This window comes from Delphinapterus leucas, chromosome 19 (assembly GCF_059928025.1).
Source record: "Delphinapterus leucas isolate spDelLeu-1000000601 "Yukka" chromosome 19, BTC_Dleu_Yukka2, whole genome shotgun sequence".
Taxonomy (NCBI): domain Eukaryota; kingdom Metazoa; phylum Chordata; class Mammalia; order Artiodactyla; family Monodontidae; genus Delphinapterus; species Delphinapterus leucas.
Window position 1 is genome coordinate 63519711 of NC_143147.1, and position 26212 is coordinate 63545922.

At 54.9% G+C, this 26212-nt stretch overlaps 4 protein-coding genes and 1 non-coding gene across 15 annotated transcripts in view; 3 read left to right on the top strand and 2 right to left on the bottom strand.

Moving 5' to 3' along the window:
* Window positions 1-4709, top strand: part of SLC25A19 (solute carrier family 25 member 19) — a 16883-nt gene extending 12174 nt beyond the window's left edge. The window contains exons 7-8 of one of the 2 annotated variants that reach the window (XM_022589648.2): window positions 480-610; window positions 4066-4709. In XM_022589648.2, coding sequence (XP_022445356.1) covers window positions 480-610; window positions 4066-4248 — 314 coding nt within the window. In that variant the 3' untranslated portion in view covers window positions 4249-4709. The remainder of the gene's footprint in view (window positions 1-479; window positions 611-4065) is intronic. The other variant, XM_089900109.1, reaches the window with a different exon arrangement.
* On the top strand, window positions 523-10853 carry MIF4GD (MIF4G domain containing). Of its 5 annotated transcripts, none has more exons than XM_022589652.3 (6): window positions 523-610; window positions 7732-7863; window positions 8745-8854; window positions 9056-9211; window positions 9303-9395; window positions 9960-10831. In XM_022589652.3, exons 2-6 carry the CDS (start codon window positions 7776-7778, stop codon window positions 10185-10187), a joined length of 675 nt encoding a protein of 224 aa, XP_022445360.1. In that variant the 5' UTR covers window positions 523-610; window positions 7732-7775; the 3' UTR covers window positions 10188-10831. The 5 variants fall into 5 exon arrangements, with proteins under 5 accessions (XP_022445360.1, XP_022445357.1, XP_022445359.1 ...); XM_022589649.2 differs by lacking the exon at window positions 523-610 and adding an exon at window positions 6320-6534 and having other exon boundaries at window positions 9960-10830; XM_022589651.3 differs by lacking the exon at window positions 523-610 and adding an exon at window positions 6577-6845 and having other exon boundaries at window positions 9960-10830.
* Window positions 2340-2412, bottom strand: TRNAR-UCU (transfer RNA arginine (anticodon UCU)). The gene has a single exon. It is a non-coding gene; the product is annotated as a tRNA-Arg (tRNA).
* On the bottom strand, window positions 10638-13912 carry MRPS7 (mitochondrial ribosomal protein S7). Its single transcript, XM_022589653.3, has 5 exons — window positions 13600-13912; window positions 12856-13047; window positions 12677-12740; window positions 12141-12308; window positions 10638-11275 (listed from the first exon to the last, which is right to left on the bottom strand). Exons 1-5 carry the CDS (start codon window positions 13680-13682, stop codon window positions 11054-11056), a joined length of 729 nt encoding a protein of 242 aa, XP_022445361.1. The 5' UTR covers window positions 13683-13912; the 3' UTR covers window positions 10638-11053.
* The window catches only part of GGA3 (golgi associated, gamma adaptin ear containing, ARF binding protein 3), a 21663-nt gene continuing 8365 nt past the window's right edge, over window positions 12915-26212 (top strand). For 2 of the 6 annotated variants that reach the window (XR_002646840.2, XM_089900093.1), the window contains exons 1-13: window positions 13600-14039; window positions 19899-19983; window positions 20113-20188; window positions 21556-21654; window positions 22354-22477; window positions 22697-22800; window positions 22935-23015; window positions 23509-23646; window positions 24230-24311; window positions 24409-24525; window positions 24834-25073; window positions 25458-25528; window positions 25817-26112. Coding sequence is in view for 5 of the 6 variants with exons in the window: in XM_089900093.1 (XP_089756219.1) it covers window positions 14000-14039; window positions 19899-19983; window positions 20113-20188; window positions 21556-21654; window positions 22354-22477; window positions 22697-22800; window positions 22935-23015; window positions 23509-23646; window positions 24230-24311; window positions 24409-24525; window positions 24834-25073; window positions 25458-25528; window positions 25817-26112 (1553 nt within the window). In the remaining variant the exon portion in view is untranslated. Of the gene's footprint in view, window positions 14040-14279; window positions 14447-19898; window positions 19984-20112; window positions 20189-21555; window positions 21655-22353; window positions 22478-22696; window positions 22801-22934; window positions 23016-23508; window positions 23647-24229; window positions 24312-24408; window positions 24526-24833; window positions 25074-25457; window positions 25529-25816; window positions 26113-26212 lie in introns of those variants that run through there. The other 4 variants (XM_089900092.1, XM_089900094.1, XM_022589635.3 and 1 more) reach the window with 4 other exon arrangements.

Consider the following 26212-nt stretch of genomic DNA (forward strand, 5'->3'; position numbering starts at 1 on the left):
GTGCGGGCTTTCTCTAGTTGAGGCGAGCGGGGGCTACCCTTCCTTGCGGTGCGCAGGCTTCTCATTGCAGTGGCTTCTCTTTGTTGTAGAGCACGGGCTCTAGGCACATGGGCTTCAGTAGCTGTGGCACGTGGGCTCAGTAGTTGTAGCTCGTGGGCTCTAGAGCGCAGGCTCAGTAGTTGTGGCTCATGGGCTTAGTTGCTCTGCGGCACGTGGGATCCTCCCGGACCAGGGCCCGAACCCATGTCCCCTGAATTGGCAGGCAGATTCTTAACCACTGCGCCACCAGGGAAGCCCTGTCTGTTGTCATTCTTCCTGAGGTTGTGTCTGGTTCTCTCGCTCCTGGATTAAATTCTTCCAAGATCGGGGATGCTTGTAGGTTTGGGTTTTCTGGTCGAGGATTAGACTGTATAACCTTGAAGCTTACCCTAGACTGCATTTCTCTCATATTTCCCCTCTATCCCACTTCTCTGGTTCAGGGAACTTCAAAAACCTGCTTTGTGGCAGTGGAGCTGGAGTCATCAGCAAGACCCTCACGTACCCCCTGGACCTCTTCAAGAAGCGGTTGCAGGTTGGAGGGTTTGAGCAGGCCCGAGCCTCCTTTGGCCAGGTGAGATGTCCCTCTGCAGAGAGCTCTGATTCCAGCCCCTCACTGGGCACGTGAAAGAACTGGGTCAGCTCCTGTCCACTGGGCAGCTTTCGCCCCCATAGCCCTCTCAGCCCCTGCATGTCCCCGGTGTCGATGAAAAATTAATCAGTTGATCTAAGAAAGAATCGGAAAATCTTATTCCAGCCAAATTTGAGGATTGTAACCCGGGAAGAGCATCTCAGAAAGCTCTGAGAACTATTCCACCTGCTAGAAGTTAAGACACAGTTTATATAAGTTTTTTGAGACAAAGGGCTGTGCATCAAATGACGTTTTTTGGGGTGTTTTTTGGCTGTGTTGGGTCTTCCTCTAGTTGCAGTGAGTGGGGGCTACCCTTTGTCGTGGTGCGCGGGCTTCTCATTGCGGTGGCTTCTCTTGTTGTGGAGCACGGGCTCTAGGCATGCTTCACACGTGTGGAGCACGTGCTCTAGGCTTCAGTAGTTGTGGCAGGCGGGATCATTAGTTGTGGTTCACGGGCTCTAGAGCTCAGGCTCAGTAGTTGTGGCACACGGACTTAGCTGCTCTGCGGCATGTGGGATCTTTCCAGACCAGGGCTTGAACCCATGTCCCCTGCATTGGCAGGCGGATTCTTAACACTGTGCCACCAAGGAAGCCCCAAATGACATATTATTACTTTTTTTAAGATAAACTTATTTATTTATTTTTGGCTGAGTTGGGTCTTCGTTGCTGCACACGGGCTTTCTCTAGTTGGGGCAGGCGGGGGCTACTTTTCGTTGCGGTGCGCGGGCTTCTCATTGTGGTGGCTTCTCTTGTTGCGGAGCGTGGGCTCTAGGTGCACAGGCTTCAGTAGTTGTGGCACGTGGGCTCGGTAGTTGCGGCTTGCGGGCTCTAGAGCGTAGGCTCAGTAATTGTGGTGCACGGGCTTCGTTGCTCCGCGGCATGTGGGGTCTTCCCGGACCAGGGCTCGAACCCGTGTCCCCTGCATTGGCAGGCGGACTCAACCACTGCCACCAAGGAAGCCCCAAATGACGTATTTTTGACAGTTCACAGAATCCAGTTCTAAGCAACATCGTGGTGGGTCATGTGACCCCTTACAAGATCAAGAAGGAATGTTATCTTTTTAAGGAGTTCTCTGGTTGATGCTGGGAGAATGTTGCTCTCTATGGTTGAGCAGGTATTCCTGGGAGAGGGTTTGGTCAATGCATAATGCACAGTGTGGAGAGAGAGGAGGCCAAAGGGCAGAGAAGAATTTTTATGTTTAAATTTTTCCTGTTTTGCCATAAAATATGAATTTTATTTCACACTGGGGACCCCTGAGCACAAGGGGAGCCACAAGCAAAGCCCTGTGTGTACTGGACACTGTTTAAAGACCCAGGAAAAGGCACACTCTTAGTGCCTGCTCTTAAAAAGCATTCAGAGGAATTACCTGGTGGTCCAGTGGTTAGGGCACGGTGCTTTCACTGCCATGACCCAGGTTTGATCTGTACCGCAACGAAGAGTAGTCCCCGCTCGCCGCAGCGAGAGAAAACCCGAGCACAGCAACAAAGACCCAATGCAACCAAAAATAAATAAATAAATTTGTTACAGTAAGTAAATAAATAAATTCATCACCACCCACGCAGAGATAATCACACAGAACCTTTAGCTGTAGTCTTTCTTTTTTTAAAGATTCTTTTTTTTAAACGTTTTTATTTTTATTTCATTTTTGGCCACGCGGCATGTGGGATCTTAATTCCCTGACCAGGGATCGAACCCGCGCCCCCTGCAGTAGAAGCGCAGAGTCTTAACCACTGGACCACCAGGGAAGTCCCTGTAGTCTTTCTTTCTTCCTTCCTTCCTTCCTTTCTTTCTTTTATTGAAGTATACTTGATTTATAATATTATGTTAGTTTCAGGTGTACAACATAGTGATTCAATATTTTTATAGATTTTATTCCATTTAAAGTTATTATAAAATAATGGCTATATTTCCCTGTGCTGTACAACATATCCTTGTTGCTTATTTATTTTTTGCATAGTAGTTTGTACCTCTTAATTCCCTACCCTTATCTTGCCCCTGCCCCCTTCCCTATCCCCACTGGTAACCATTAGTTTGTTGTCTATGTCTGTGAGTCTGTTTCTGTTTTGTTATATTCATTCATTTGGTTTTTTTGTTTGTTTTGTTATTTATTTATTTATTTATATTTGTCTGCATTGGGTCTTCGTTGCTGCACGCCAGTTTTCTCCAGTTGCAGTGAGCAGGGGCTACTCTTCATTGTGGTGTGTGGGCTTCTCACTGCGATGGCTTCTCTTGTGGAGCACGGGCTCTAGGCACACAGGCTTCAGTAGTTGTGGCACATGGGCTCAGTAGTTGTGGCTCGCGGGCTCTAGAGCGCAGGCTCAGTAGTGGTGGCGCACGAGTTTAGTTGCTCCGCGGCATGTGGGATCTTCCCGGACCAGGGCTCGAACCCATGTCCCCTGCATTGGCAGGCGGATTCTTAACCACTGCACCACCAGGGAAGCCCCATTCATTTGTTTTATTTTTAAGATTCCACATAAAAGTGATAACATACACTGTTTGTCTTTCTCTGACTTATTTCACTAAGCATAACACCACCTAGGTCCATCCGCGTTGTAGTTTTATTCCTTTACATAAATAAACATATGTTTAACAAAAATGGGGTTACACACAAGGTTTTATAACCTCCTTCTTCCTTTTACCAACTTGTCTTGAAAAGATGGTTTGAATTTGGATAGGGAGAGTTGGTGAGAGCTCAAGACAGAGAAGGGAGGCTCTGCTCCTCACAGAGCTTTAGCGTGAGCAGGTGTGGCTGGAGGTGTGCGGGCACTGAGGGTGGACCAGTGGGGAAAGGCAGATCAGGGAGGGAAGTTGAGGCCAAATGGTGAAACGCCCTGAACACCACGCCGTGGGGCTTGGACTTGATTCTTTGTAATATCATTGTCGTCATCATCATTGGGAGTTACTGGAGCTCTGGGAGGGGAGCGAGGCTTGAGTAGAGCTGTGCCTTGGGGACACGGGTCTAGCATCAGTTTGTGGTCAACTGGAGGTGGCCAGGCTGGCGCCGCTGGTCAGGCTCAGAGCTAACAAGGGGCCGGTTCAGATCTACTGCCCAAGGGGGACCAGGAGGGATGGGCGCACAGTCAGAGGCACCCCTGGGAAGAGGGTCCAGAGCTCTCTCTGGGTCCTTAAGAGCCACTGTCAGTGGAGCCTCCAGGGCAGGAAGGAGCTCTGTCCAGTGCTGATTTCCAGGCACTGCATCTGTTAAGTCTGAATTAGCCCAGTTGGAAGAGAAAGAATGAGGTTAACTTATTCTGTCTTTTTTGCATTCATTCCTTTGTCCAGCAAGTATTTATTGGGTGCTTGAACGTGCCAGGCTCTGTGTTGACAAAAGAACAGAGCTCACACCCATGTTGCCATCACCTCCTCTCTCCTCAACTGGAGAACCTTCCTCTCCCCAGGTGCGAAGCTACAAGGGCCTCCTGGATTGCGCCAGGCAGGTGCTGCGAGAGGAGGGTGCACAGGGCTGCTTCAAAGGCCTGGCCCCCAGCCTGCTGAAGGCTGCCCTCTCCACCGGCTTTGTGTTCTTCTGGTACGAGCTCTTCTGTAACCTCTTCCACCACATGAAGAAGGCAGACAGCTAGCCTCGAGGGCAGGAAGGGTGGCCTGAGGTCCTTCCCTGGAGGGGCCCTCGTGAAGAACGCTTGATCTACCATCCCGTGTTGCACTGAGAGGTGTTGCCCGGCCCCTCCCTCCAGGCCAGCTGTCCTGGGCACGAAGAGCCGTCGGCAGCAGCCTGGATTCCACCAGAAGGGCAAAGGGGGTTCTCCACGGGAGAGCACGGGGCGAACGCAGGACTCGGTCTGTGGGGACCCAGCCCCGCCAGTCAGAAGGGGCTGGACGTTTCTCCTCTGTGTGGCGCACACTCAGGACAACAGCTGCCCTCCTGCACGCCTTCGCTCCGGCTGCCCAGAGAACTCTCCTGCGTCTGGGTGGGCCGCAGCTTGAGTGTGAGGCTGGGGTCAGGCCTTTACAGGGGTCTGGTCCCCACACCTGGGTTCTTACTCCCACCAATTATTTAATAGACATTAAAACTAAAAACACATTCCTTATCTGACTCCTCCATCTTCCCCTCCAAATCACATCCCTTCTCCCCAAGTATGAGGGAAGGGATCCCTGCCTTCCCTAAACTCTACTTTTCTCAGCAGTTGCATTCCTCAGGCAGCTTTGCTTCTAGCTCTGGGGGAAGAATCCCAGCTGAATCAGTCACTTTATAAACTCCACCCTGCTCAGATCTTCGTGTCTATAAAGGCACCACTCGGGCTGTTCTCTCCCTGGACAGGCTGGTCGCTGCCCGTGGGCCTCTAGGGAAGGCAGACCCCAGCAGCCCCACAGGCAGTGGGGGGATGTGCTGATGGGGAGGGGGCGCCGGTAAAGGCAGCAGCCCTTTTCCCGTCTACTGGGATCACTCCTCTTTCCCTGTGGGCTGGGTTAGCCCTCCTGGGTGAGTGGGAGCTTACAGCTGGGCCAGTGAGCATCTCCTGCCCGCTCAGGGTGCTCCTGCTGGGTCTGGCGTGGTGCTGTGTGCATCCTCTGTAGTCCTGGAAAGAGGGGGTTGTGCAGGCAGCCTGCTGCATGCACAGTTGGTGCTCCGGGAGTTGTCAGGGCACAGGAACCCACGACAGACACCCATCGAGGCACGGTTAGGGGTATGAGAGGAGGAAAACCTACAGAGCACACCCACCACTTTCCACCCCAGGGGAGCCTGGCCTGAGAGGTTGGCTGTGCAGGGGGAGCCCCGTGCAGGACTTAGAGCCTGACCTCGCCTCAGCCCCGGCTCCAGCCTTTGAGCAGGTCTTGGGTGGGTGTCATGGCTCTCGGTCCCCATGGATCCTGGGCCCTTTCTCACCATTACTGTTTCGTCCCTGGTCTGGGGCTTTGTGATGTGTCTGGTCCCCATAATCCTGAAGCCTCCCTGCTCTTGGTTGCTGATTAAGAAGGCTCACCTGTGGCTGGAGGGCTCCCACACCCACAGGTTTTTTGGCAGGCAAGGCTTGCAGCTGCCTGGATGTATTTTTGGTGAAATTCCACGGAAGTAAACTTCGTTCTCTCCAGCTCTCCCACGCATTGGTTTCTTTTGCTGCAGCTGGGATTGTCTTCCTCGTTCATTTTCTGGTGACCGCTTTGGCAGCTCTTTGAACAGGAGGAGCGAGCTTTCGATACAGGAAACTGCCATCAGCACTTCCTTCTGGTCTAAGCGATGGGACGAGACGGTTCTTTTCCAGCCTCTTCTGTATGCTCTCCTGCAACCCAGGGCTGACCTCAGAGGTGGCCCTGTCTGGGCTGCTGGGCCCGCGCCTCAACCCCTTGTCCCTCCGGGGACAAGACACTTCCCTGGAGTGTCTTGTCCCGACCAAGACGGACTGAGCCAGGGGCTTGCTCAACCTCAGGGTCACTCCCAACACCTTGGGCGCCGCAAGTTGGCAACTGGGATCCTTTCTCTTGGGCTGGCCCATTGATTTTCAACTTATTTTACCAATATCGTTTGTACTTGGAGTAGGAGAGCGGCTTAGTGGGACTTGATCCTCAAAGCCCTTACGACCTCCCTGCCTTCTCCGCTTTGGGGGGAGGGGGTGGGAATGGGGAGCACACGGCCACCACCTGTTAAGTCCTGCCCCTCCAGCCCTCTTCTCTGCCCTCCCACCTTTCTCCCTCCCGCCGCCCGGCTGCGGACCACGCCCTCCGCAGGCCCCTCCCACGCCGCGCGGCCGGGCCAGTCCCCTGACCCCGTTTTAACCTGAGCTCTAGCGTGGGGCGGGGAGAGGGAGAGTGTTAGCGCTCAAGACCCAGGGCTTAATGCGGGCTGAGGAGCAGGTCCACCCCAGTACCGAGGAGCCGGTGTGGTCCCGGATAGCCCGTGGGAGAGCCGGGTGAGGAGAGGACAGGGGCGGTGGAAGCAGTGTCGCGGGCGTTCTGCGCGGCCCCATGCCAGGAACCTTCGGGCAGGCCTGGCCGGGCGGCGAGGGCAGCGACCTCGGGGCTCCGGCAGGTGGCGCTGGCGAGGCGGCCCCAGGCCCCGCCCCGCCGCCCCGCCGCCCCGCCGCCCCGGGTCCCGCCGCGCCACCGCGCTAGGAAATGACCTAAGCGGCGGCGAGGCGACAGCAGCGCCGCGGAGGCGCGGCGCGCACAGCATGCCCCTCGAGCGGCCTTCGGGCACGCGGGCGTGGCGCCGGCGCGGCAGGTGGGTCCCGGCGCTCCCGCCAACTCTCCAGCCCACGGGAAGGGCGTTCGGGAAGCTGCCCTGGTCTGGAGACCCCTAAGGTCCTCTCCTTTGGCCATGGGGGAGGCACCGAGTGCGGAGAGGGGACTCCAAAGGGGACCACCTCTGGGGGACACGTCACCTCGCTCCCCTCCTTAAGGAAGGATCCAGAACGGAGCTCAGGACTCTCAGGGAGTCCTGAGCGGGCAGGGCCGAGTTTCTGCCACTCGAGAGGCCAGTTTAACTAGTCTGTCCCGGGGAGAAGCTGGCCAGGACGAGGGGAGTCAGGGCAGCAGAGACGCTTCTGCACCCAGCCCTCTGGCCGGCCCCACCCCGAGGGCAGGAGGAGTGGGCTTTCTGGGCCGAGGACTCTGACTAAAGGGAGGGAGAGGGTTGCGGAGAGGGGCTTGGACCCCTGCTGGGACAGAGCTGTCCGAAGCGTGGAGACCCTAGCCCTCTCACTCGCCAGGAGCCATGCTGGACCAGCAGCTTCCAGGTCGGCATATATATAGGCAGGGGAAGTGTTTAATATCCACATATCCACCCTCACCCCACCCCTTGGTGTCAGCTGAGAAAAACCCTGCCTGCTGCTGGGACTGGAGGGTAGACGCATTCACCCTTCATCTCTTTACTCTTGTGTAATCCCAGAAGCTACAGGGGTTCTTTAATTGAGCAGCAGGTGCCTGGCTGGTGCCCAGTCTCCACCAGAAGCCAAGCTTGGCGGGCACCCAGCCAACCACTGAATGCCATGGACTGCCCAGGAGCACCTGTCTCAAGCACTGGCCAGTCCTGACGCGGGCCGGGAGAGCTGGGAGCCCTGGCCCCGTGCGCCACACCTGAGGCCTCTCCTGCTGCCTCTCCTCTCCAGGTGCCGTCATTAGTCCCAACCTCGGAAAGAGCTGCTGCAGCTGCATGGCCATGGGGGAGCCCAGGAGAGAGGAGTATAAAATCCAGTCTTTTGACGCAGCGACACAGCAGCTGCTGAAGACAGCCCTCAAAGGTGAGCGTGCGGAGCCCCCTGAGCCTGGGCCCAGAGCCACAGAGGAGGGGCCGAGGGGCCAGGCCTGGAGTACTGAGCCTTCGCCCGGCTTTGCCCAGCCCTCTCCCTTCACTTCCTCAGAATAGGAGTCAGCAACGTCATTCTGGAACTGGAAGACAAGCTACATTTAGGCCAGTATTTGGCAGTATGAATCAGAGTCGCCCCCTCAGATTGTAAAGCCTTTTTTTAAAGTTTAGGTGCCCATGAGAGGATAGTGAGGCACAGAGAACACAGTTCCTGCCCCTTAAGTCCTTACGCTGGACCTGGTTTGCGCGTCGCTGCAGCCAGCTCTCTTGAATGTGCAGAGCTGCCTGACGTGGGACAGAGGATGGAGTGTTCTGCTTGGCAGGGGAGCTACAGTAATTGTCCTGGACCAGTGCCTTCTTGCAGCACTTTCAGGACAGAAGTTTGACTCAGCTAACGATTAGCAGTGCCCATCACGTGCCAAGCTGAGCCTGTGGGGAGGCCCTGCCTGGCCGGCTCTTGTCAGGGGTTCACGTGTGTGTATTATAAGAACACTTTCTTCCGTGAAATGGCTGTCAAAGGCACTGGCATTCAGTGTTCCATCCTCAGCCTAGGGCTAGGAAAAGATGTGTCCTAAAAAAACGAGCGTTCTTTGATTCTCTAACAGCCACATAACCCTCCCTGTTTCTTCTGATTGGGCCATCAGGAGGCTCACGGCCGCAGCTGCTCCTTGTGTAGTTTCCTCTGTTTCCTGGTCTCTTTAAATGGAAGCGTATAATGGGACTGCTCTTCTGTGAATATCTTGAATCCTTTAGAAGCAGGTGGAGGCAAACGTCATAATTAAGCAGCTCTAGACTCCCCACCTGTCTTTACCCTAGATCCAGGTGCCGTGGACTTGGAGAAAGTGGCCAATGTGATTGTGGACCATTCTCTGCAGGACTGTGTATTCAGCAAGGAAGCAGGACGCATGTGCTACGCCATCATTCAGGTTGGGTGGGGCTGGTAGAGAAGGGGACGCTTTGAGGAAGGTGCTTCAGGAGTGGGCAGAGGCCTGGCCAGCAGGGCAGAGATGCAAAGGGCTGGCCTCAGAGGCGAGAGAGGAGGACAGCAGGGTCCTCGGCCTTGGAAGCTTGGGTGGAGTTGCGACGGCCCAGTGACTGCCCTTCACCACCCTTTCCCTGGCTCACAGGCAGAGAGCAAGCAAGCAGGCCAGAGTGTCTTCCGCCGCGGACTCCTCAACCGGCTGCAGCAGGAGTACCAGGCTCGGGAGCAGCTTCGAGCCCGCTCCCTGCAGGGCTGGGTCTGCTACGTCACCTTTATCTGCAACATCTTTGACTACCTGAGGGTGAGGCCCTGCCAGCCACATCCTGTGCAGCACAGACGGCCTGTCTCCTGTGCCACTAAGCCGGGCTCTGGCCCCCGCTCTCCCCCCGTAGGTGAACAACATGCCCATGATGGCCCTGGTGAACCCCGTCTACGACTGCCTCTTCCGGCTGGCCCAGCCCGACAGTCTGAGCAAGGAGGAGGAGGTGGGTGGCCCTAGCACAGAAGGCTGTGGAGGTGGGCTGCCTCTGGCTTAACTCAGAATGCCTGCCCACTGTTCGTGGAGACTTTCGAGGGCATCACTTGCTGGGGAGGAGCCTGGTGGGCGCATTTAAGGCCTGTCACAGTTACAGGGCAAGCTGCTAGGCCTGGAGTCTATCCAGAACAGAGCACAGCCCAAACCTCCCGGCTCAGAGGTTTTGAGTAGGAAAGCCAACCTATGGTAGGACTGGTGAGAGCGTCAGCCAGCTGTGGATACAGATGACCCCAAAACCACACCAGGGTTGGGGGGAGGAAAGTGGGGTTCAGAAGCAGTTTGGAAACAGGGCCCGAGTCCAGCCTGGCCCAGGTGAGAGACCTTAAGCAAGTCTCTGAACTTGCTTCTTTTCATGTAAGACGTGGACAGCGCCCACTGGGTGGGGTGAGGATGAAGTGGGCAAACACGTGTACAGGGCCAAGCCCGGTGCCTGGCGCACCGCGAGCGCTCAGTAAATAGCTGCTCTGTGTGATGGAGGGCCCTGCCCGGGGTCACCGCCTGCTGCCCCCTGCAGGTGGACTGCCTGGTGCTGCAGCTGCACCGGGTCGGAGAGCAGCTGGAGAAGATGAATGGGCAGCGCATGGATGAGCTCTTTGTCCTGATCCGGGATGGCTTCCTGCTCCCAGCCGGCCTCAGCTCCCTGGCCCAGCTGCTGCTGCTGGAGATCATCGAGTTCCGGGCAGCTGGCTGGAAGACGACCCCGGCCGCACACAAGTATTACTATAGCGAGGTCTCTGACTAGGCCTCCAAATCAGGCCTCCTCAGCAGCACCGGCCTTTCTTCTACCCACCTCCCAACCTGGCAGTGGAGTCTTTGCCTCTCCCGGACTTTTTCCCTTCCAGACTTCCAGAAGCACCCGAGATGTTTCCCACTTAGGCGGTGGTCCCGCCCTGAGCACCTTCGCTCCGATTCCAGGACTGGGGAAGACACCAAGCACACCTGCCCCACGGTCCCATCAGCGTTTCTCTCCCCTCACCTTCAACCTGGGCCAGGCAAAGAAGGGCAACTCCTGACAAGCACTGCACTATGTAACCTTTGGTACAATAGCTATCTTGGTGCCTCAGTTTCCCCATCTGTAAAATGAGTACCCAGAGCCATTGGTGGGGTGCTTTGGGATATCAAAGGGGAGAAGTAGAGTCACACCAGAAACTGCTTTTTATACATTTTGTACAAGGACCACTTTGGAACCGAGCACGTTTCCTCCGGTTGGTTTTAATGAATGGCAATACCACATCACATGCTACACCAGCTCAGGATGAGAATTTCCTAATAAACTTTTTCTGATACTAAAACTGCTTCCTTTCGTATCACCCAAAGGTCCACCCCAAGCTGAAGGAAGAGAAGGGCTGGATGAGCCCTAAGTTTCTTGGGGAAAATCTAAGTTGATATGACCCCTCTTTGCAAGGAGATGGGGCAGGGAGAGTGAGTTCTAGCCCCCAGAAAAACGACTAACAAGCAATAAACATGCTGCTCCATCCTTCTTACGAGGCCCGCCTGCCTCTGAAAGGCAAGTATACGCTTAACCCACAGGTATTTTGCAACATGGCGGTGGCTCATGCCGCTTCTACAGCAGCGTGCTGGGCTCCTCCCGGCTCCTCCGCCCGCCCGTTACCACCAGCGGTAGTGGGCCAGCGCGCGGTTGGCCTCGGCCATCTTGTGCGTGTCGTGCTTTCTCTTGATCACAGGGCCCCGGTTGTGAAAAGCCTCCAGCAGCTCCTGGGACAGCTTCTCCGGCATCAGCACCCGCCGGTGCTTCTTCTCCCGACACTCAGTAATCATCCACTTCATGGCCAGGAAGCGGCGACGCTGGTCGGCTAGCGGCACCGGGACCTGGGCAAGATTGGACACGGGCAAGTTAGTCTGAGAACTTGCCAGGACTGCAGCCTCCCTCCTCCTAGAGCTCTTAAGAAGCAGCCACAGGACTGCTCTGGGCCAGCCCTGGCAAGGCGGCTGAGGAGGGGGCCTGTCTTTTCCCCTCTGAGCCTCTCTCACCCCTGGCTGACCTCGGTGCAGCACACATCAGGCATTCATCGAGCAAACATTCCTTGAGTACTGGCCTCTTTCACCTCTAAAGGGAGCTCAGCCAAGTTGATAACAGGCACCACTGGGAAAAGCCCTGTCAGCTGGGCATGACTTAGCCAACACAGATCATGCGTGCCTAGAAAGAAGACCCTCTTGTCCAAGAATCATTTGCCGGGCCCCCACTATGTGCCAGGTACCATGCCGACCCTAGGGACACAGACGTTAATGAAAAAGTCTCTACCTTTATGAAGTTTACAATGAAAAAGGAAAGACACGAACACCGGATTATGACGATGAAATATTAAATGGCATGACAGAGACACCCAGTTCAGTTCAACAAACGGTGATGAAGCATCACTCAAGCACTACACCAGACACTGGTGTATAAACATGAGATACAAACATAGTCCCTCACCATGAGAAGCTTATAGTTTAGAACACAGAATGCTGAACAGAATGGGGGGTAGGGTGGGCCTTCAAAAGAGGCCACTTGGATACGTTTTTTTTGCTCTCTTCCATCTTCTGCCTGTAATCTTTACACTGTGGGACTCAGATGAGCTGACCCTGACTCTCCCCAGTCCTTAGAAAGCTATCAACCTTGGCCCAACTCTACCCACCCCCACCATCTTGTTTCACACGTGAGCAGCCCTGCTTTCCCACCCTGACCACTCACCTGATAGAAATGGCCACCCTTGAGGATGGACACCAGCCCAATCACAGGCTCACAGTTTTTCAGTGCTTGGTGGAAGATGGTGTAGGGGTTGCGTTCAATGGTTGCCTGTTCCTCAGGAGAAGCAGCGTGGTACTTCTCAAACTGTTTCCTTTTCACAGCTTCCAGAGTCTGCAAAGGGATACAGTGGAAGAGGCTGCCCCAGGCTCCCTAAACGTTTAACCCAGCTGAGCTAGGACCTTGCCCCTTACTTCCATCATCCTCGTCTTCTTCTGTAGCTGTGCAGCTACTCCCTCGGCACTTCTGAAACAAAGATCCTGGACTAGGACAGAAAAAGCAGGCTAAGATTTGTCACATGGGGGTAGGGAATGGCAGTGGTTGACTCCTGCAGGACTTCCTTAAAGCCCCCATTCCATACATAAGTACATGGAAGTTAATTTTAATGAAAGTATAGAATGAATTCTTTTTTATGTTAAAATTAAAGAGCCAAGTACAAAGCTATGGGGAAAACAAAGATGAGAAAGAGAGGTACTGGTTACCTGTGTCATGAGGGATCTGGCCAGTATTTTGTTTCCTCCTTTCATCATCATGTTGGTGAATTTACTTCAAGGAGAAAAGCAACATGTTTAGCTCGCCAGGGCTGTATCAGGGAACCCCTACTGCAGGCCCTCCCTGGTATAGTCCCACTCCGCAGAACAAAAATTTGTTTCCTTCTAACCTGATCACTGGGTCTTCAAACACAGAGCTTGTTCTCGTCGCAGGGGCAGCTTTGATAACCTGAGTCTTCCTGAGCTCCCTCTCATACTTTTCCTCCTCAGTCAGCGCGGCCAAGGGCTTGCGGTAATATCCCTTGTCAATCTGGGGATCCTGGTATTCAGGACCATAGCGGCTCCACCTCACCTGGGTTAGCCTGGGAGGCGGGGGGGGGGGGGGCGGGGAGAGGAAGAGAAGGGCAAAAGCTGACTCCACAAGTGAAAAGGCTTGACTTAACGATAGGCATGTGTGTCAATCCGCCGACGAGAGCAGCGTGGAGACCGCCAGCCAAAGCTGAACCGCAAAACTTCTGGCTCTTGTCCCAAGAGGTAGGAGGACCTCCCCCAAACAGGCCAAGAAAGTCTGCTCTTCAAGTGCCAACGGTAAGGACAAGCTCCTGAACCTGAGGATAGGCAACCCGCCTATGCATCTCTCCCCTCAACTCCCAGCAAAGAAAATCCCACCTCTGAGTTCTTTACCAAGATCGCACTTGCCGTTCCAACTGAGAACCCCTCGGGCTGGGAGCAGTCACTAAGCCTTCAGGTTGACTCAAAGTCACGCGGCTGGTTCAAGAGGCTTAGACTCAGATATCCCGGCCCCCAGGCTCTCTCCTGGAACCCGCGAGGCCTGCCTGTGGCTCCCCCTTCCTTCCCAGCAGGTCCCTCCGTGAAGACACAAGCGGCCTCCCAGCTGCCCGCCGCCCTCTCACCCTGGAAGCCTCAGGACAACACTCCGCACGCCCAGCAGCAAGCCCGACCACCCTCGCACAGCCGTCACCGCGGAGGCAGCCATTTTGGCTGGCCACGAGGACCCTAGAGAGGCTGCCCTCGGCGCGCCTGGGCGAGTGACGGAAGACGGGGAAAAGGCTCTAAAGGGTCCTAACTCTGTGCATCACCCTATTAATCTGAGCCTTAAAAGTCTCTCACTCCGAGGTCTAAAGCGAAGAGTCAAAAGGAAACATTCGCTCTCCCATTATCCGTCGCAGGCCGGCGCCACCCTCGGTGGCGGCGCTCGGTAATCTCAGGCCCCTGTGCAGGCCCCGCCCCGGCTTTTCTCTTTCAGATTCTCGCGAGATTTGAGGCCGCTGGGCCGGCCCTGGCGGCTGCAATATGGCGGAGGCGGAAGGGGAGAGTCTGGAGTCCTGGCTGAGTGAGTAGTCGCGGCGCATTCTGTTTGCTCTCGAGCCGCGGAGCCGCACCGCCCCACCCGCACCTCTTTGCCGCGTCCCCGGGCCCCGCGGTGGCGCCGCCAGGCAGCCCGCGCCTGGCCTCGCCCGCGCCGCGAGCGTCCCGCGATCACGCCCCTTCCCCAGCAGGACGTCCCGGCCCCTGCTCCCCGTGCTACTGCGCCTTCTCCCGCTCCCGCGAGCAGCGGCGTGAGCTCGGGTCCTGTCCCGTCCCCGCGGGCTCCGGGAAAGCGACAGCCAAGTGCTTCGGGCTGGCATGCATCGGCGCTTGGGGGAGACTGTAGTGGGGCCGCGCGCTGCTGATTCCGGGCCCCCTGCGCCTCCCTGACGAAGGGAAAAGCTCCGGATTTGGGCTGAAACTCCGGGAGCGGTGGGTGTCGCTGAGCATACACACATAGCTTCAGAATTGTGACCATGTATTCGAGAAGTGACCGCTTCGTGCAGGCTGAATGTTTGAAGTGAGAGTAATCCAAAGTGAGACAGAGAGAACAGAGCTCTACCTTCTTCCTGCAGTGACCAAAGCGTGGTGAAACCTATGTTGGGGGGTGGGGGCGGCTGCTCCCCTCCTCCACCACCGCACGTCTTCGCGAGTCATTCGTTGGTAACCTACTCAGAGCAAAGCTGAGGGGCACAGCATTGATGGTGTTGTTATAGCGGCCTATTGCTATGACTGCTAATTCACACTGCCCTTAAGGAGATACGGGTTAACCTTAGCAGGTAGTATTTGGCTGAAGAGTTAATACGTTGATTTAACTATGGACTAGAGGAGACCCCTAGAGGCCTCTTTAAGTGAAGACAAATTGGACAGGGTGATAAGACGGGCAAGATGCCTAGATACTGCCTTGTGCAGTATCTGTTATTTACTAGAGCCTGCAGGCTCTTGGAGGTGATGCCTGTTTCCTCCAATTGCCTGACTTTTCTTAATAAGAAACCCTGTTCAGGTGGTTGAACTTAGGTTACGTTAGCAAAACCTGCAGTTGCAGGCAGGTCACAAAGCCTTCTGTATATATGGAACTGTCCTCCAAGGAGCTCAGTGCTCCAAAGACGTTCATTTAATTCATTTATCAAGTATCCCAGCAAAGTAGGTACTACTGTTACAGTTTCACAAAAAGAGGGCACCGTCTCATCAATTCACTTGCCCAGAGCCACCCAACTGGATATAAGCACACTGGAATTGGTTCCATTCATAGATATTAATGAGGACATTGGAGTAATTTAAATGACCTAAGCTTAATAGGTTTAATAGGCTAGGTTTAGCGTTAGTTTGAAAGAGCAGACTGACCTGTTTCTGAGAGAGAGTGGAGATGGTGATGGGGGAGAGGGATGGTATCTGTAGAGACTAGAGCTGAGACTGGCCTTTGACCCCTTCCTGTTACTTAGAGTGACCCTTGGGGCAGTGGTAAGATTCCTTCCATTCTTACCCTCTGTCCACTTTCCTGGTTCTTATGACTTAATGGTGTGAACTGTACCAATTGAACAAACCAGTGCTTGGAGTTCAGCACTATCTTAGTCTATGTCCTTGTCACTCCGTGGTTTGCTGGAATTTTTTTTTTAAGATTTATTAATTTTATTTTTGGCTGTGTTGGGTCTTAGTTGTGGCACGCGGGCTCTAGTTGAGGCGCGTGAGCTCAGTAGTTGCGGCGTGTGGGCTTGGTTGCCCCGCGGCATGTGGGATCTTAGTTCCTTGACCAGCAATCTAAACTGCGTCCCCTGCATTGTAAGGCAGATTCTTTAACACTGGACCACCAGGAAAGTCCCAGTTTGCTGGAATTATTACAGAAGCCTCTGCTGGGCCCACTGTCTCAGGCCTCTCCCCTCCCCATATCAGTCCATTCTGCATTCTGCTCCCAGAGAGCACTTCCGTTTAGTTAAGTCATTCTGCTGCTGCCTCTTCGTGGCTTCCTGATATTCTTCCTTACTTTGGTCAGTTGGATGTTCTTGTCCCACCAACACACATTCCTCTCCTTATCTGAAAGCCCTTTTCCCCTTTGCTCCACTACATGCTGTAAAATGCACCCCAGAATCTCCTTCCCCGTAAACCACCTCTTGATTTCAGCCTTCTCCAAAGTCCTGCGTTACAGCAGTTGATCAGCGTCTAGTGACTACCTGCTATGTGTGTGAGGTGTGATGAAAATTAAGAAGTTCAAACAATCTTTGCCTTCAGTTTGAAGAAAGTGATGCTGGAGTGGATACAGCATTTTTAAGTAAAAAGATAAAAGCAAGAGCCATAAATGCTAAAATTCAGACAATTTCTTTGGGAAATTGGGAATAAGTGGAATGGAAGATGGTTCTCCCAGTGGGGAGATGGCACTCGAGCTAGGCCCTAAGGAATGGGAAAATTGGCGAAGAAAACACCAGACAGTGATGTGGAGGGAGCAGACCACGTCTGGGGTATGCAGTAACAGCTGTTTGGCTGGTTCAAGCAGGGGGTTCCTGTGGGAGTGTGGTGGGAGAGAAAGCTGGGAAGTTAGAAGTTAGAACCAGATTCCGGACCAGCTTGAATTCCAGCCCAAGAAGTTTACGTGTCTACAGTTAGGAGGTCCCCATTCCTACTGTACCTGGTAAAATTAGTGTTTTGTGAAGGTTCATGTTGGTGTTTTTACAAAGGATGGGTTGGAGCAGAAGTTCTGGAAGCAGGTGAGAAGTAAGGAGGTCGGGGAAGGAATAAGAAAAGAAGAAGTGAGAGTTTTAAAAAGACATTGAGGGGACTTCCCTGGCGGTCCAGTGGTTAGGACTTGGTACTCTCACTGCTGAGGGCCCGGGTTCGATCCCTGGTGAGAGAACTATTGTGAGATCCCACAAACTGTGCGACATGCGCCCCCCACCCCCAGAAAAAAATCGAGAAGGAAGGGATTATGACTGACGGATGAAAATGGGTGAGGAGAGGGAAGAAGGAGTGTTCAAACCTGGGTGCTTGGGGGTGGGGCAAAAGGAGCTTTTGAATGGTGGCACCATTTATAGAAACAGGGAAGTCAGGAAGAAGAAGTGATGAGTTTGTTTTTGGACTCGTTTCTGCACCAAATTAGCACCTAAAATTACACCCTGTCTTGTTTTTTGCTCTGGTGATTTCTCATGTGTTGCACCAGAAGAGCGTGACGTCCTCAAGGGTAGGATCCGAATCTTGTACTTTTCCTGTAGTCCCTCCAGGGCCTACCACGCTGTGTACTTAGTTTTCTATGGCTGCTTAACAAAGACTTGGTGATTGACTAAGTCTCCCTCGATTCCAGACCACAGCACTGCAGGCTGACTCTTGACTCCCTTTCCATCTGTGTCCTTGCCTCTGCTTATTTCTACGTCATTTGCTACATAGAACTTGTCATCACTGGACTATCTGAGCCGTGTTGGGAAGGCGTAGCCAGTGCTGCTGTTTCCATCCCTACTTGACCAAAGGTCCCACGACAGTCAAGGCTAGAGATGGAACTAAGTTGAAAATGAGAGCAGGAAACATAGAGGCAAAGACACAGACTAGAATAAGGCTTTCAACGGAGCCTCAAAAATAGAAACCTTGAATCAGAGTAGAGCCCAGAGGGGCAGTTCTAGAAGGCAGGAACTGAGAGGAGGCTCTGGTGTCACCCCCGTGCCAGGTGAAGGAGAATGTTGAGGGGGTGACAGTTGTGAGTCTGCTGGCGAGGCAGTGGGCAGATGGCACGATTGAGTCGCCCAGAATCATCCCCAGAGGTTCTTCCAATTCCCGTGGGTGACTGAGGTCTGCTGTCTGAGCTGGCTGGAGAGTCAGAGGATATACTCAGAAGTGGGACCAACCATGGCTGAAACCAGGGCTTTTTGTGCTCATGTGTAGGCAGAGAGCTCCCTGCGGGTTTGCAGTAAAAAGATCTGTCAAGGGGAAAGGGAGTGGGATTCTAGAGATGTTGAACATAAGTGAAAAGTGGGAGCGTTCTTGGGAGGAGAAATGCTACGGGAGTTACGGCAGCCCCGGGCAGAGTACATTGTTTGGTGAATGCCGGTGTGTGGGGAGGGGCTGTCCGCATTGTACACTGTATCTGTAAGATGCTTTTCTAGTTGCAAACAGTGGAAGCGAGTGGGCTTCTTTTTCTTATATCACGAGGCATGCGACTGTCCCCAAAATGATGAGAGTGACAGGTGCAGGTATGGCTCCTCAGACCACCTTTTAGTATCCTACAGCCTCTTAACGTCATGAGAACTTCAAGCATCTCAAATGATAGGGATTAGTAACAAAGCCATGCCGATACCTGAGAAAATTTCAGACACCTGGTGGGAGAGACGCAGGGCTTTTCTGGAGGGTAACAGCTAGTAGGTCACTGTGGCAATAAATAGCCACTCTTGATAGAATTAATCTCCCTTCCCTTCAAGCATGCCATTTTGAAGGGCCTGCTAATTCTCTTCTCAAGATTGAGGACTGACATCTCTTTTTTCCTCCAAATATGGTCCTAAACCATCAGAATTTTCTTGCAACCAGAGCAGAAACGCTGCCACGCACGCGCAGCGCTGCGCACTGCAGGTGTTCCCTCTGCTGCCAGCTGGCGTCTGCTGATCCTTGTGACTCCTGTTGGAGGGGTAGGGGGTGGCTAGGAGCCCCTCTTAGGACTTGGTCGTGGAGCTAGTGACTTCTAATGTTAGGGGAAAGGGAAGTTAAGAAAACAGTCACGAAAAATCAGAATTTAGGAACATCTAACAACACCCGTTGTTGGGAAGGGCTTTTTACAGGCTCTCACTCTGCTTTTGGCCCTTGTGGAAATCTGCAGGAGGAGCCTGGTACTTAAAAAAGGATCCACGCCTTCAGTCTTCCTTTTGTCTTCCAAACCTGAAGCCCTAAATTTAGCAAACAGCTTGAGAGTGCTTTCTAGAAGAGGCCAACTCCAAGATCTGAATCAGAGATGGGAACACATTTAACCACCCTCAGCTGGGGCCATCCTCTATAAGCACAGGTTCTGGGGATAACAGAGAAGAGAGGACCCACACCAAGTATTAGGAGACTTGGCATTTAGCTCCTGGAATTTAAACCCTCAGTGACCCTCTGAGAACTCTTCAACGCTTGTCTTTGTCCTTGATCATGGAAGACCCTTTAAACTTAAGGGTGGGGACTTCCCTGGTGGCGCAGTGGTTAAGAATCCGCCTGCCAATGCAGGGAGGGGACAAGGGTTTGAGCCCTGGTCCGGGAAGATCCCACATGCCACGGAGCAGCTAAGCCCGTGCGCCACAACTACTGAGCCTGTGCTCTAGAGCTCTCGTGCCACAACTACTGAAGCCCGCACACATAGAGCCCGTGCTCCGCAACAAGAGAAGCCACCGCAGTGAGAAGCCCGCGCACCGCAACGAAGAGTAGCCCCCACTCGCCGCAACTAGAGAAAGCCCACGCGCAGCAACGAAGACCCAATGCAGCCAAAAATAAATAAACAATAATAAACTTAAGGGTGCTGGGACTTCCGTGGTGGTCCAGTGGTCGGGGGAATTAGGATCCCACATGCTGCATAGTGCAGCCAAAAACAAAAACAAAACAACAAAACAAAACTTAAGGGTGCAGATTACTCAAGCTCAGATTCTGTTTCTGCAACCCCAGGGACAGATAGCACAGTGATTGGTGCTTAGAAGGGTTCAGTAAATGTTGCTAGCTTGCCTTAAAATGAGAGGCTTAGGATTTGTTTTCTCTTTCGTTTTTGACTTTCAAAATATTGGACAGAAAGTGGTATTTGTATTTGACTTGCTTTCTGACGGAACTATTGAGTCTTTTCTCCTAGAGAAGAAATTTCTTCACATCAGTGCCTAAAAAGCATGAGGAAAGCCTTCCATACTGTCCTCCTTACTCTTTATAACAACCGTACTCTTCTTTGTTCTGTCCCAAGATAAAGCCACGAATCCTTCCAACCGCCAGGAGGACTGGGAATACATAATTGGCTTTTGTGATCAGATCAACAAAGAGCTTGAAGGGTGAGTCTCAAAGCTGTTAGGGGGCAGGTAAGAGGTAGTTGACTGGAAAAGTAAAAAACTGTGGCCAAGGAGGGCTAGCCAGATGGCCTCGGGTCAGTGTCCTGAAAGTGTGGTCTGCTTGTCTCCCAGGCCACAGATCGCCGTCCGACTGCTGGCCCATAAGATCCAGTCTCCGCAGGAATGGGAGGCAGTCCAGGCCCTGACGGTAGGTTCTTCGTGCTGACGGTGGATCTTCATGAGCCCAGGCCTTTCCCCATGAGCCCGCTGGGATCTCTCAGGGGGTGAGGGCTCACACCCTAAGCCAGCTGAACACCGTCTATACAAACTAGACATACCTGGACCCTGCTCAGTCAGCTGTTCCACCAATGTGTGTGCCCCTGTGCCAGGCACTGAGCTTCACGGATGGCTGAAGCGTGGGCACAAGGTCTAGTGGGAAAAGCAGAGTGGCTGAGGGAGGGAATGAGGGGCAGGGGCCCTGGGCTGTGGGTGAGGCTCAGAGAAGGCTTCTTGAAGAGAGGCTGACAGAGCTGTCTTGCCAGGAAAGAGTTGGCCAAGTGTGATTCATCCTGTAGCTAAAAATAATGCCGGTTACTAGTGAAGGCATCCACCAACAGGCAGATCCTAGCGTTTATTCAGACTAAGGGGGGTCAGGACGTGGAGCCGTGTGCGGCACGCGGGTGCCTCCCGGGCTCCCCCCTAAGCCAGGGGGCCCAGCTTCTCTCCTGACTTGGTTCAGCTCCTGGAAAACCGGGAGAGGGGGACACGGTCGTGGAAAAGGCACTTAGCCCACGCACATGGCTCTGCTGTGTCCTCCGGAGAGCAATGGCCTTAGAACAGTGGTTCTTGACTGGGGGCAGTTTTGTCCCCCAGGTACACTGGGCAATGTCTGGAGACACTTCTGGTTGTCACAGGTCAGGAGGTGCTACTGGCATCTAGTGGGTAGAGGCCGGGGGTGCTGCTGAGGACAGGCTTCTACAACAAGTGACCGGCCCAAAATGTCAGCAGTGGTGCAGTTGAAAAACCCCGCTTTACAGAGACAGAAGCCAGGGAAGCGGGCAGCACTGGGGTGGTCTGCTCCTTGGAGGAAAACTCAAGGCAGGTCGTATGGGCCCCAGAAGGAAAATAGATGGGGGCCGGGGGAGGGGAAGTAGTGTGCCATCTACAATGAAGAAAACAGAATTTAACAGAATTCTCTCCCACCTCCCCAAAACGTTGATCAGCTTATGGAAAGAACCCTGGACCCTGAGAGAAGCGTGTGCTCTCTGGGTCTCCGTCTCCTCACCTGTAAAACACAAGGGCAGAATCTGCAGGCAGGCACCTTCCAGGACTGACACTCGATCTGTCTTGGTATCTGGGTCTCAGGGTTTTTTACTTTGGTTCCTGTTGAGCTTCCCCAGGAGAGGTTTACAGTTTGAGGGACTCCTTCGTTGCGCTGATGTCCCCTGGGGCAGTGCAGGCCTCTTTTCCTGGTTAGCTCCTTCCTTGGGTGAGGATTTATTCGCGCTCCCTCTGTGTGGGCTCTGGCCGAGTGCCAGGTCCCAGGCCTGAGCGCCGCGCCTTTGTGTGGTCCAGGTGCTGGAGGCCTGCATGAAGAACTGTGGGAGGAGATTTCATAACGAAGTGGGAAAGTTCCGGTTTTTGAATGAGTTGATCAAAGTCGTCTCTCCAAAGGTAAGTCAGTGGCAGTTTCCTCGTTTCTAAGAACTTCTTTCGTACCCCGCCCCATCTTACTGGCTTTCACTGCACAGACCAGCATCTCCATGGATCTGAGATTCCCTGGGTCCTGTCCTCAGAGAGCTAGGCTCTGACAGTAGCAGGATGTCCAGACAGGGCTCCCAGTCTAAACGTGACAGGTGATGTGGCAGCAGCTGCGCGCATGTCAGCGGAGGGCCTGTGTAGCGTTGGACCCCGGGCTTCTGGTGACAGCAGTCACTCTTCCTCGCCTGCCTCACGTGGACACGAGCAGCTGGCCTCCCTCATCACCGGGCTTCCATCGCACACTAGTGTTGCCTAAGCTCTGGGCACCCACTTACGGCAGAGGGAACAATTCTTCATAGCAAAGAGGTTCTCATTAACTCCTCTGAGAGAAAGTGCAGTTCTGTTTCTGGCAGACTGTGTGTGGAAACGCCGTGAGGAGCTCCCAGCCCCCGGCCTGACTACCGTCTGTACGCCGGATGGATACGGCCGTGTGCAGGCCGTCTCCTGCCCTCCCCTCCCAGTACTGTCGCACTCACGCCTCACACCTGCGGGTTTGGAGGAAGCTTGAGGACTGTATCCAACTAGCGACCATTACATTGCCGTGAAGAGAGCGCTCCCTCTGTCTCTGCCTCCAGACTGTGCTAAGTTTTCCCATTTCCTTTTGCCTCTTAGTACCTGGGGGACAGGGTGTCTGAGAAAGTGAAGACCAAGGTTATTGAGCTGCTTTATAGCTGGACGTTGGCGCTGCCGGAAGAATCCAAGATCAAGGATGCCTACCACATGTTGAAGAGACAGGGTATGCGCCTGCCTTCCCTCGGCCTCAAAGCAGCCCTGAAGGCTGGCCAAGGCTAGGAAGAATGAGGGGTGTCCGCCTAAGACAGCGGGAGGGGCTGGGCTGTGAGGGAATGAGGGGGCTGCGGCCCGCAGGCCTGGTCCCAGGGAGCGCCCCCTTGCTGCATGAGGAGGGGAAAGAGCGAGGCCCAGCCTGCGCGAACGCTGCCCTGTCCCATTTCAGGCATTGTGCAGTCGGACCCGCTGATCCCTATGGACAGGACACTGATCCCCTCTCCACCACCTCGTCCCAAAAACCCTGTTTTTGATGATGAGGAGAAGTCCAAGGTAAAGTGCATTCCAGCCTGCAGCGTCCTCAGATGAGGTGCGGGCTTGCTCAGTGCTGTGGGGAGCTCTGGTCCTGTGTTCTCCCCAGGTGGGGAGTTGCCTGTTCCTCTACCTCTGATACCCTCCTCTTCCAGCTTTTAGCCAAGTTGTTGAAAAGCAAAAACCCAGATGACCTGCAGGAGGCCAACAAGCTCATCAAGTCCATGGTGAAGGAAGTGAGTGGGTCCCGAGCCTTGGGGTGGAGGATCCCGTGGCCACAGAGCAGAGGTCCCTTCCCCTGGTGCTGCGCCTGTTGTTTGCCCTGTCCCCAGCCCTCACCTGGAAGGAGGAGCATGGGAGCTTCTGGGGGAGAATGGGATGGAGGAGCACGAGTAGCTGGGGCCAAGTTTGGGGGTAGGGAGGACTGTTGCTTTAAAAGAAAAACTGTAGATTGGGTCTGAGGCCAGTGGTTCCCAAGAATCATGCAGTGAGGGCATAAATAGAGACACAGATGTAGAGAACAAACGTATGGACACCAAGGGGGAAAAGTGGCCCGGGGAGGGGGGGGATAAAAAAAAAAAAAAAGAATCATGCACTGAAACGAGCTTCCGTGGGACTGGCCTCTGCTCTCGTGTTCTCTGGGAAGGTGTGATCCTTGCCTGTCGGGATTCTGGGGGGCAGTGGGATGGGTCCAGTTGAGCTCTTTCTCCTGGATCCTCTTTGATGCAGGATGAGGCGCGGATCCAGAAGGTGACCAAGCGTCTGCACACTTTAGAGGAGGTTAATAACAACGTAAAGCTGCTCAGCGAGATGCTGCTTCATTACAGCAAAGAGGATTCTTCAGAGGCAGATAAAGAGCTCATGAAGGTAGGCCCCGCTCTGGGAGGTCCAGGCTCCGGGGAAGGGAGCCAGCCTTCGCCGAGTCCCAGCCCTAAGACGCTGCTACACACCTGGTGTTCCTTCACCTCTTAACCGGCACAGCAGCCAGGTAGAGGGGAGTGGCGCCCCCATTTTGCACACGAGCCATGGCTGACTTGCGCAGGGTGCGCGCGCTCCACATACCCCTACATCTACGCGACTCTGCAGACCCGCTCTGGGGTGCGCCCCTGCTCCGCCTCGCTTTCTGCCTCGGGAACATCTGGGCAGAGGGGCCAGCCCTGTGCCCCTGATGCTCACCTCAGCCCTCGGTCACATAGATACTCTGAACTCTGAGACACGTGCCAGCCTGGGAGGCAGGAAGGGACATACTGTCCTGGTGACTTCTCCGCCTGAACAGGCGTCTTGGGTGACGCAGAGTGGCGGAGGCAGGTGGCAAGATGTGTGCTCCGAGCCCAGCTCTGCCGGTAACTGACCGCGGTACCAGGGGAGCCCGCGGCTGGGCGTGAACGCTGAGTTAGATGCTCTCCAAGAACCCTGCCAGCTCCAGCTTTTCTGCCTGGGTCTCTTCTAGGAGCTGTTTGATCGGTGTGAGAGCAAGAGGCGGACGTTATTCAAACTAGCCAGCGAGACAGAGGACAACGACAGCAGTTTAGGTGACTGAAGAGGGATTGGCAAAGATGAGCTGGGAGTCGGGATGTGTGTGGTGGGGCGCCGTCACGGCCAGGAGTGAGAAGTCTCTCTCCATTCTAGGGGACATCCTGCAGGCCAGTGACAACCTCTCCCGGGTCATCAACTCTTATAAAACAGTCGTTGAAGGGCAGGTCATCAATGGGGAGGTGGCCACCTCAGCCATTCCTGACTCTGAAGGTAAAGTGTTCTGGTTCCCCACTCCCGACCCCTGTGGACCAGCCCCAGTCCCCACCACCAGGCCACGGTGCAGGTTGACCAGTGTGTCATCCCACAGGGCCCGAGGGGGTTCTGAGCCACTCCAAGCGGTCCCCCTGGGAGGTCTGCACAGGGTCTCCCCTGCTTGCCTTCTCCGCTGGCTTTTCAGCCTTCACCTGGCACAGGTGCTCTGGGATTAGGCCAGAGGCTGTGTCAGGGTTCCCCCTCCCTCTCTGCAGCCACTCGAGTGGCCCCTGATTATTCCTGTCCCCTTCCATTCGTCCATCCAGGAAACCACCACTCCAGTAACCAAGGCACTCTCATTGACCTTGCCGAGTTGGATGCGCCGAGCAGCTTGTCCCCAGTGCTGGCCCCCGTACCCCGCCCCTCGGGCATACCTATCCTCCCTCCGCCCCCCCAGGCCTTGGGACCCGGGCGCAGCCACTCGTCCAGCCAGGCTGAGGCCCCCCCGGGACCCAGCAGCACAAGCCACACCCTCAGCCTGCTGGACGAGGAGCTGCTCTGCTTGGGTGCGTCCTGGGGGCTGGAAAGGGCTTCTGGTGGGGCCGGTAGGGAAGCTAGGCACGTGGGAGCGGGAGGTCTGAGGGGCCCGTGTGCTTAGCGAGGGTGGCGGAGGAGGCTTCCGCTGTAGGCAGAGAGCCAAGTGCAGTGTCCCTCAGGGGGAGCAGAGCGGACCCAGTGTCTTGCTCTGCTCCCCTCTCCCCGGGAGGTGCCCCCTCAACGTAAGGACTGAAGCGGATCCGCTCCCCTCTGGAGGCTGCCTGGGGGACACCTCTCCACCCTGTCACCCACGGACGCCCAGCTGGTCACGTGACCCTACCTCGGTTGAGGTGGGGCTGGGACTGCCTAAGCCCAGAGCCTCTTCTCACCGCAGTCGTCTTCTCTGTTCTCAGGTCTCACCGACCCAGCCCCCTGTGCTCCTCCCAGAGAGTCAGCTGGAAACAGCCAGTGGCCCCTGTTCCAGGTAGGGGCACAGGTGACATGACTGCAGGGCTGACAGCCTTCACTTCCTACTGTCCTCCCCCTCCCCGACTAGTCCTCAGCTGCAGTTGTCTGCTGTCTTGACCCCTTAGGGCACCACGCCGGATACGGCGCTTCATCCCTGCCCCGTCCTTGGAGAACAGGGGCTGCTCGTCCAGAAGGGCTGCAGTAGGGCCCCCAGTAAAGGGGTGGGGGGTGGAGAGCCCAGATCCCCCGCCGCTCGCAGGGCCCTTCGCGCCCTCTGCTCACTCACGCTTTCCGTTCCCCACAGAACGAACAGTCGAACCTGGACTTCTTCAGCCCCAAACCTGGAACTGGTGCCTGTAGCCTCTCAGATGGGCCTCTCCTGCAGCCCTCAGCGGCCCCCGCAGGCAACTCCCAGGCCCCCGTGGTCCCAGCCAGCGTTCCAGCCCCCGCGGCCGGCTCCTTCTCATTTTCCACCGGCCTGGCCCCAGCTTCGGCCCCCAAGGCTGAGCCTGCAGCCCCCGGGCACCATGGTTCAGCTTTGGGCGACAGCACTGTGCGCCAGCTGGACGCCCTTGATCAGCTTCTAGAAGAGGCCAAAGCGTAATGAGTGGGAGAGGGGCTGGTGGGGAGGGCAGGCCCGGGCGTGGCAGAGCCAGAGGCAGCTCCAGAGGGGTCATGAGTGTTCCCTCTCAGTCTGGAA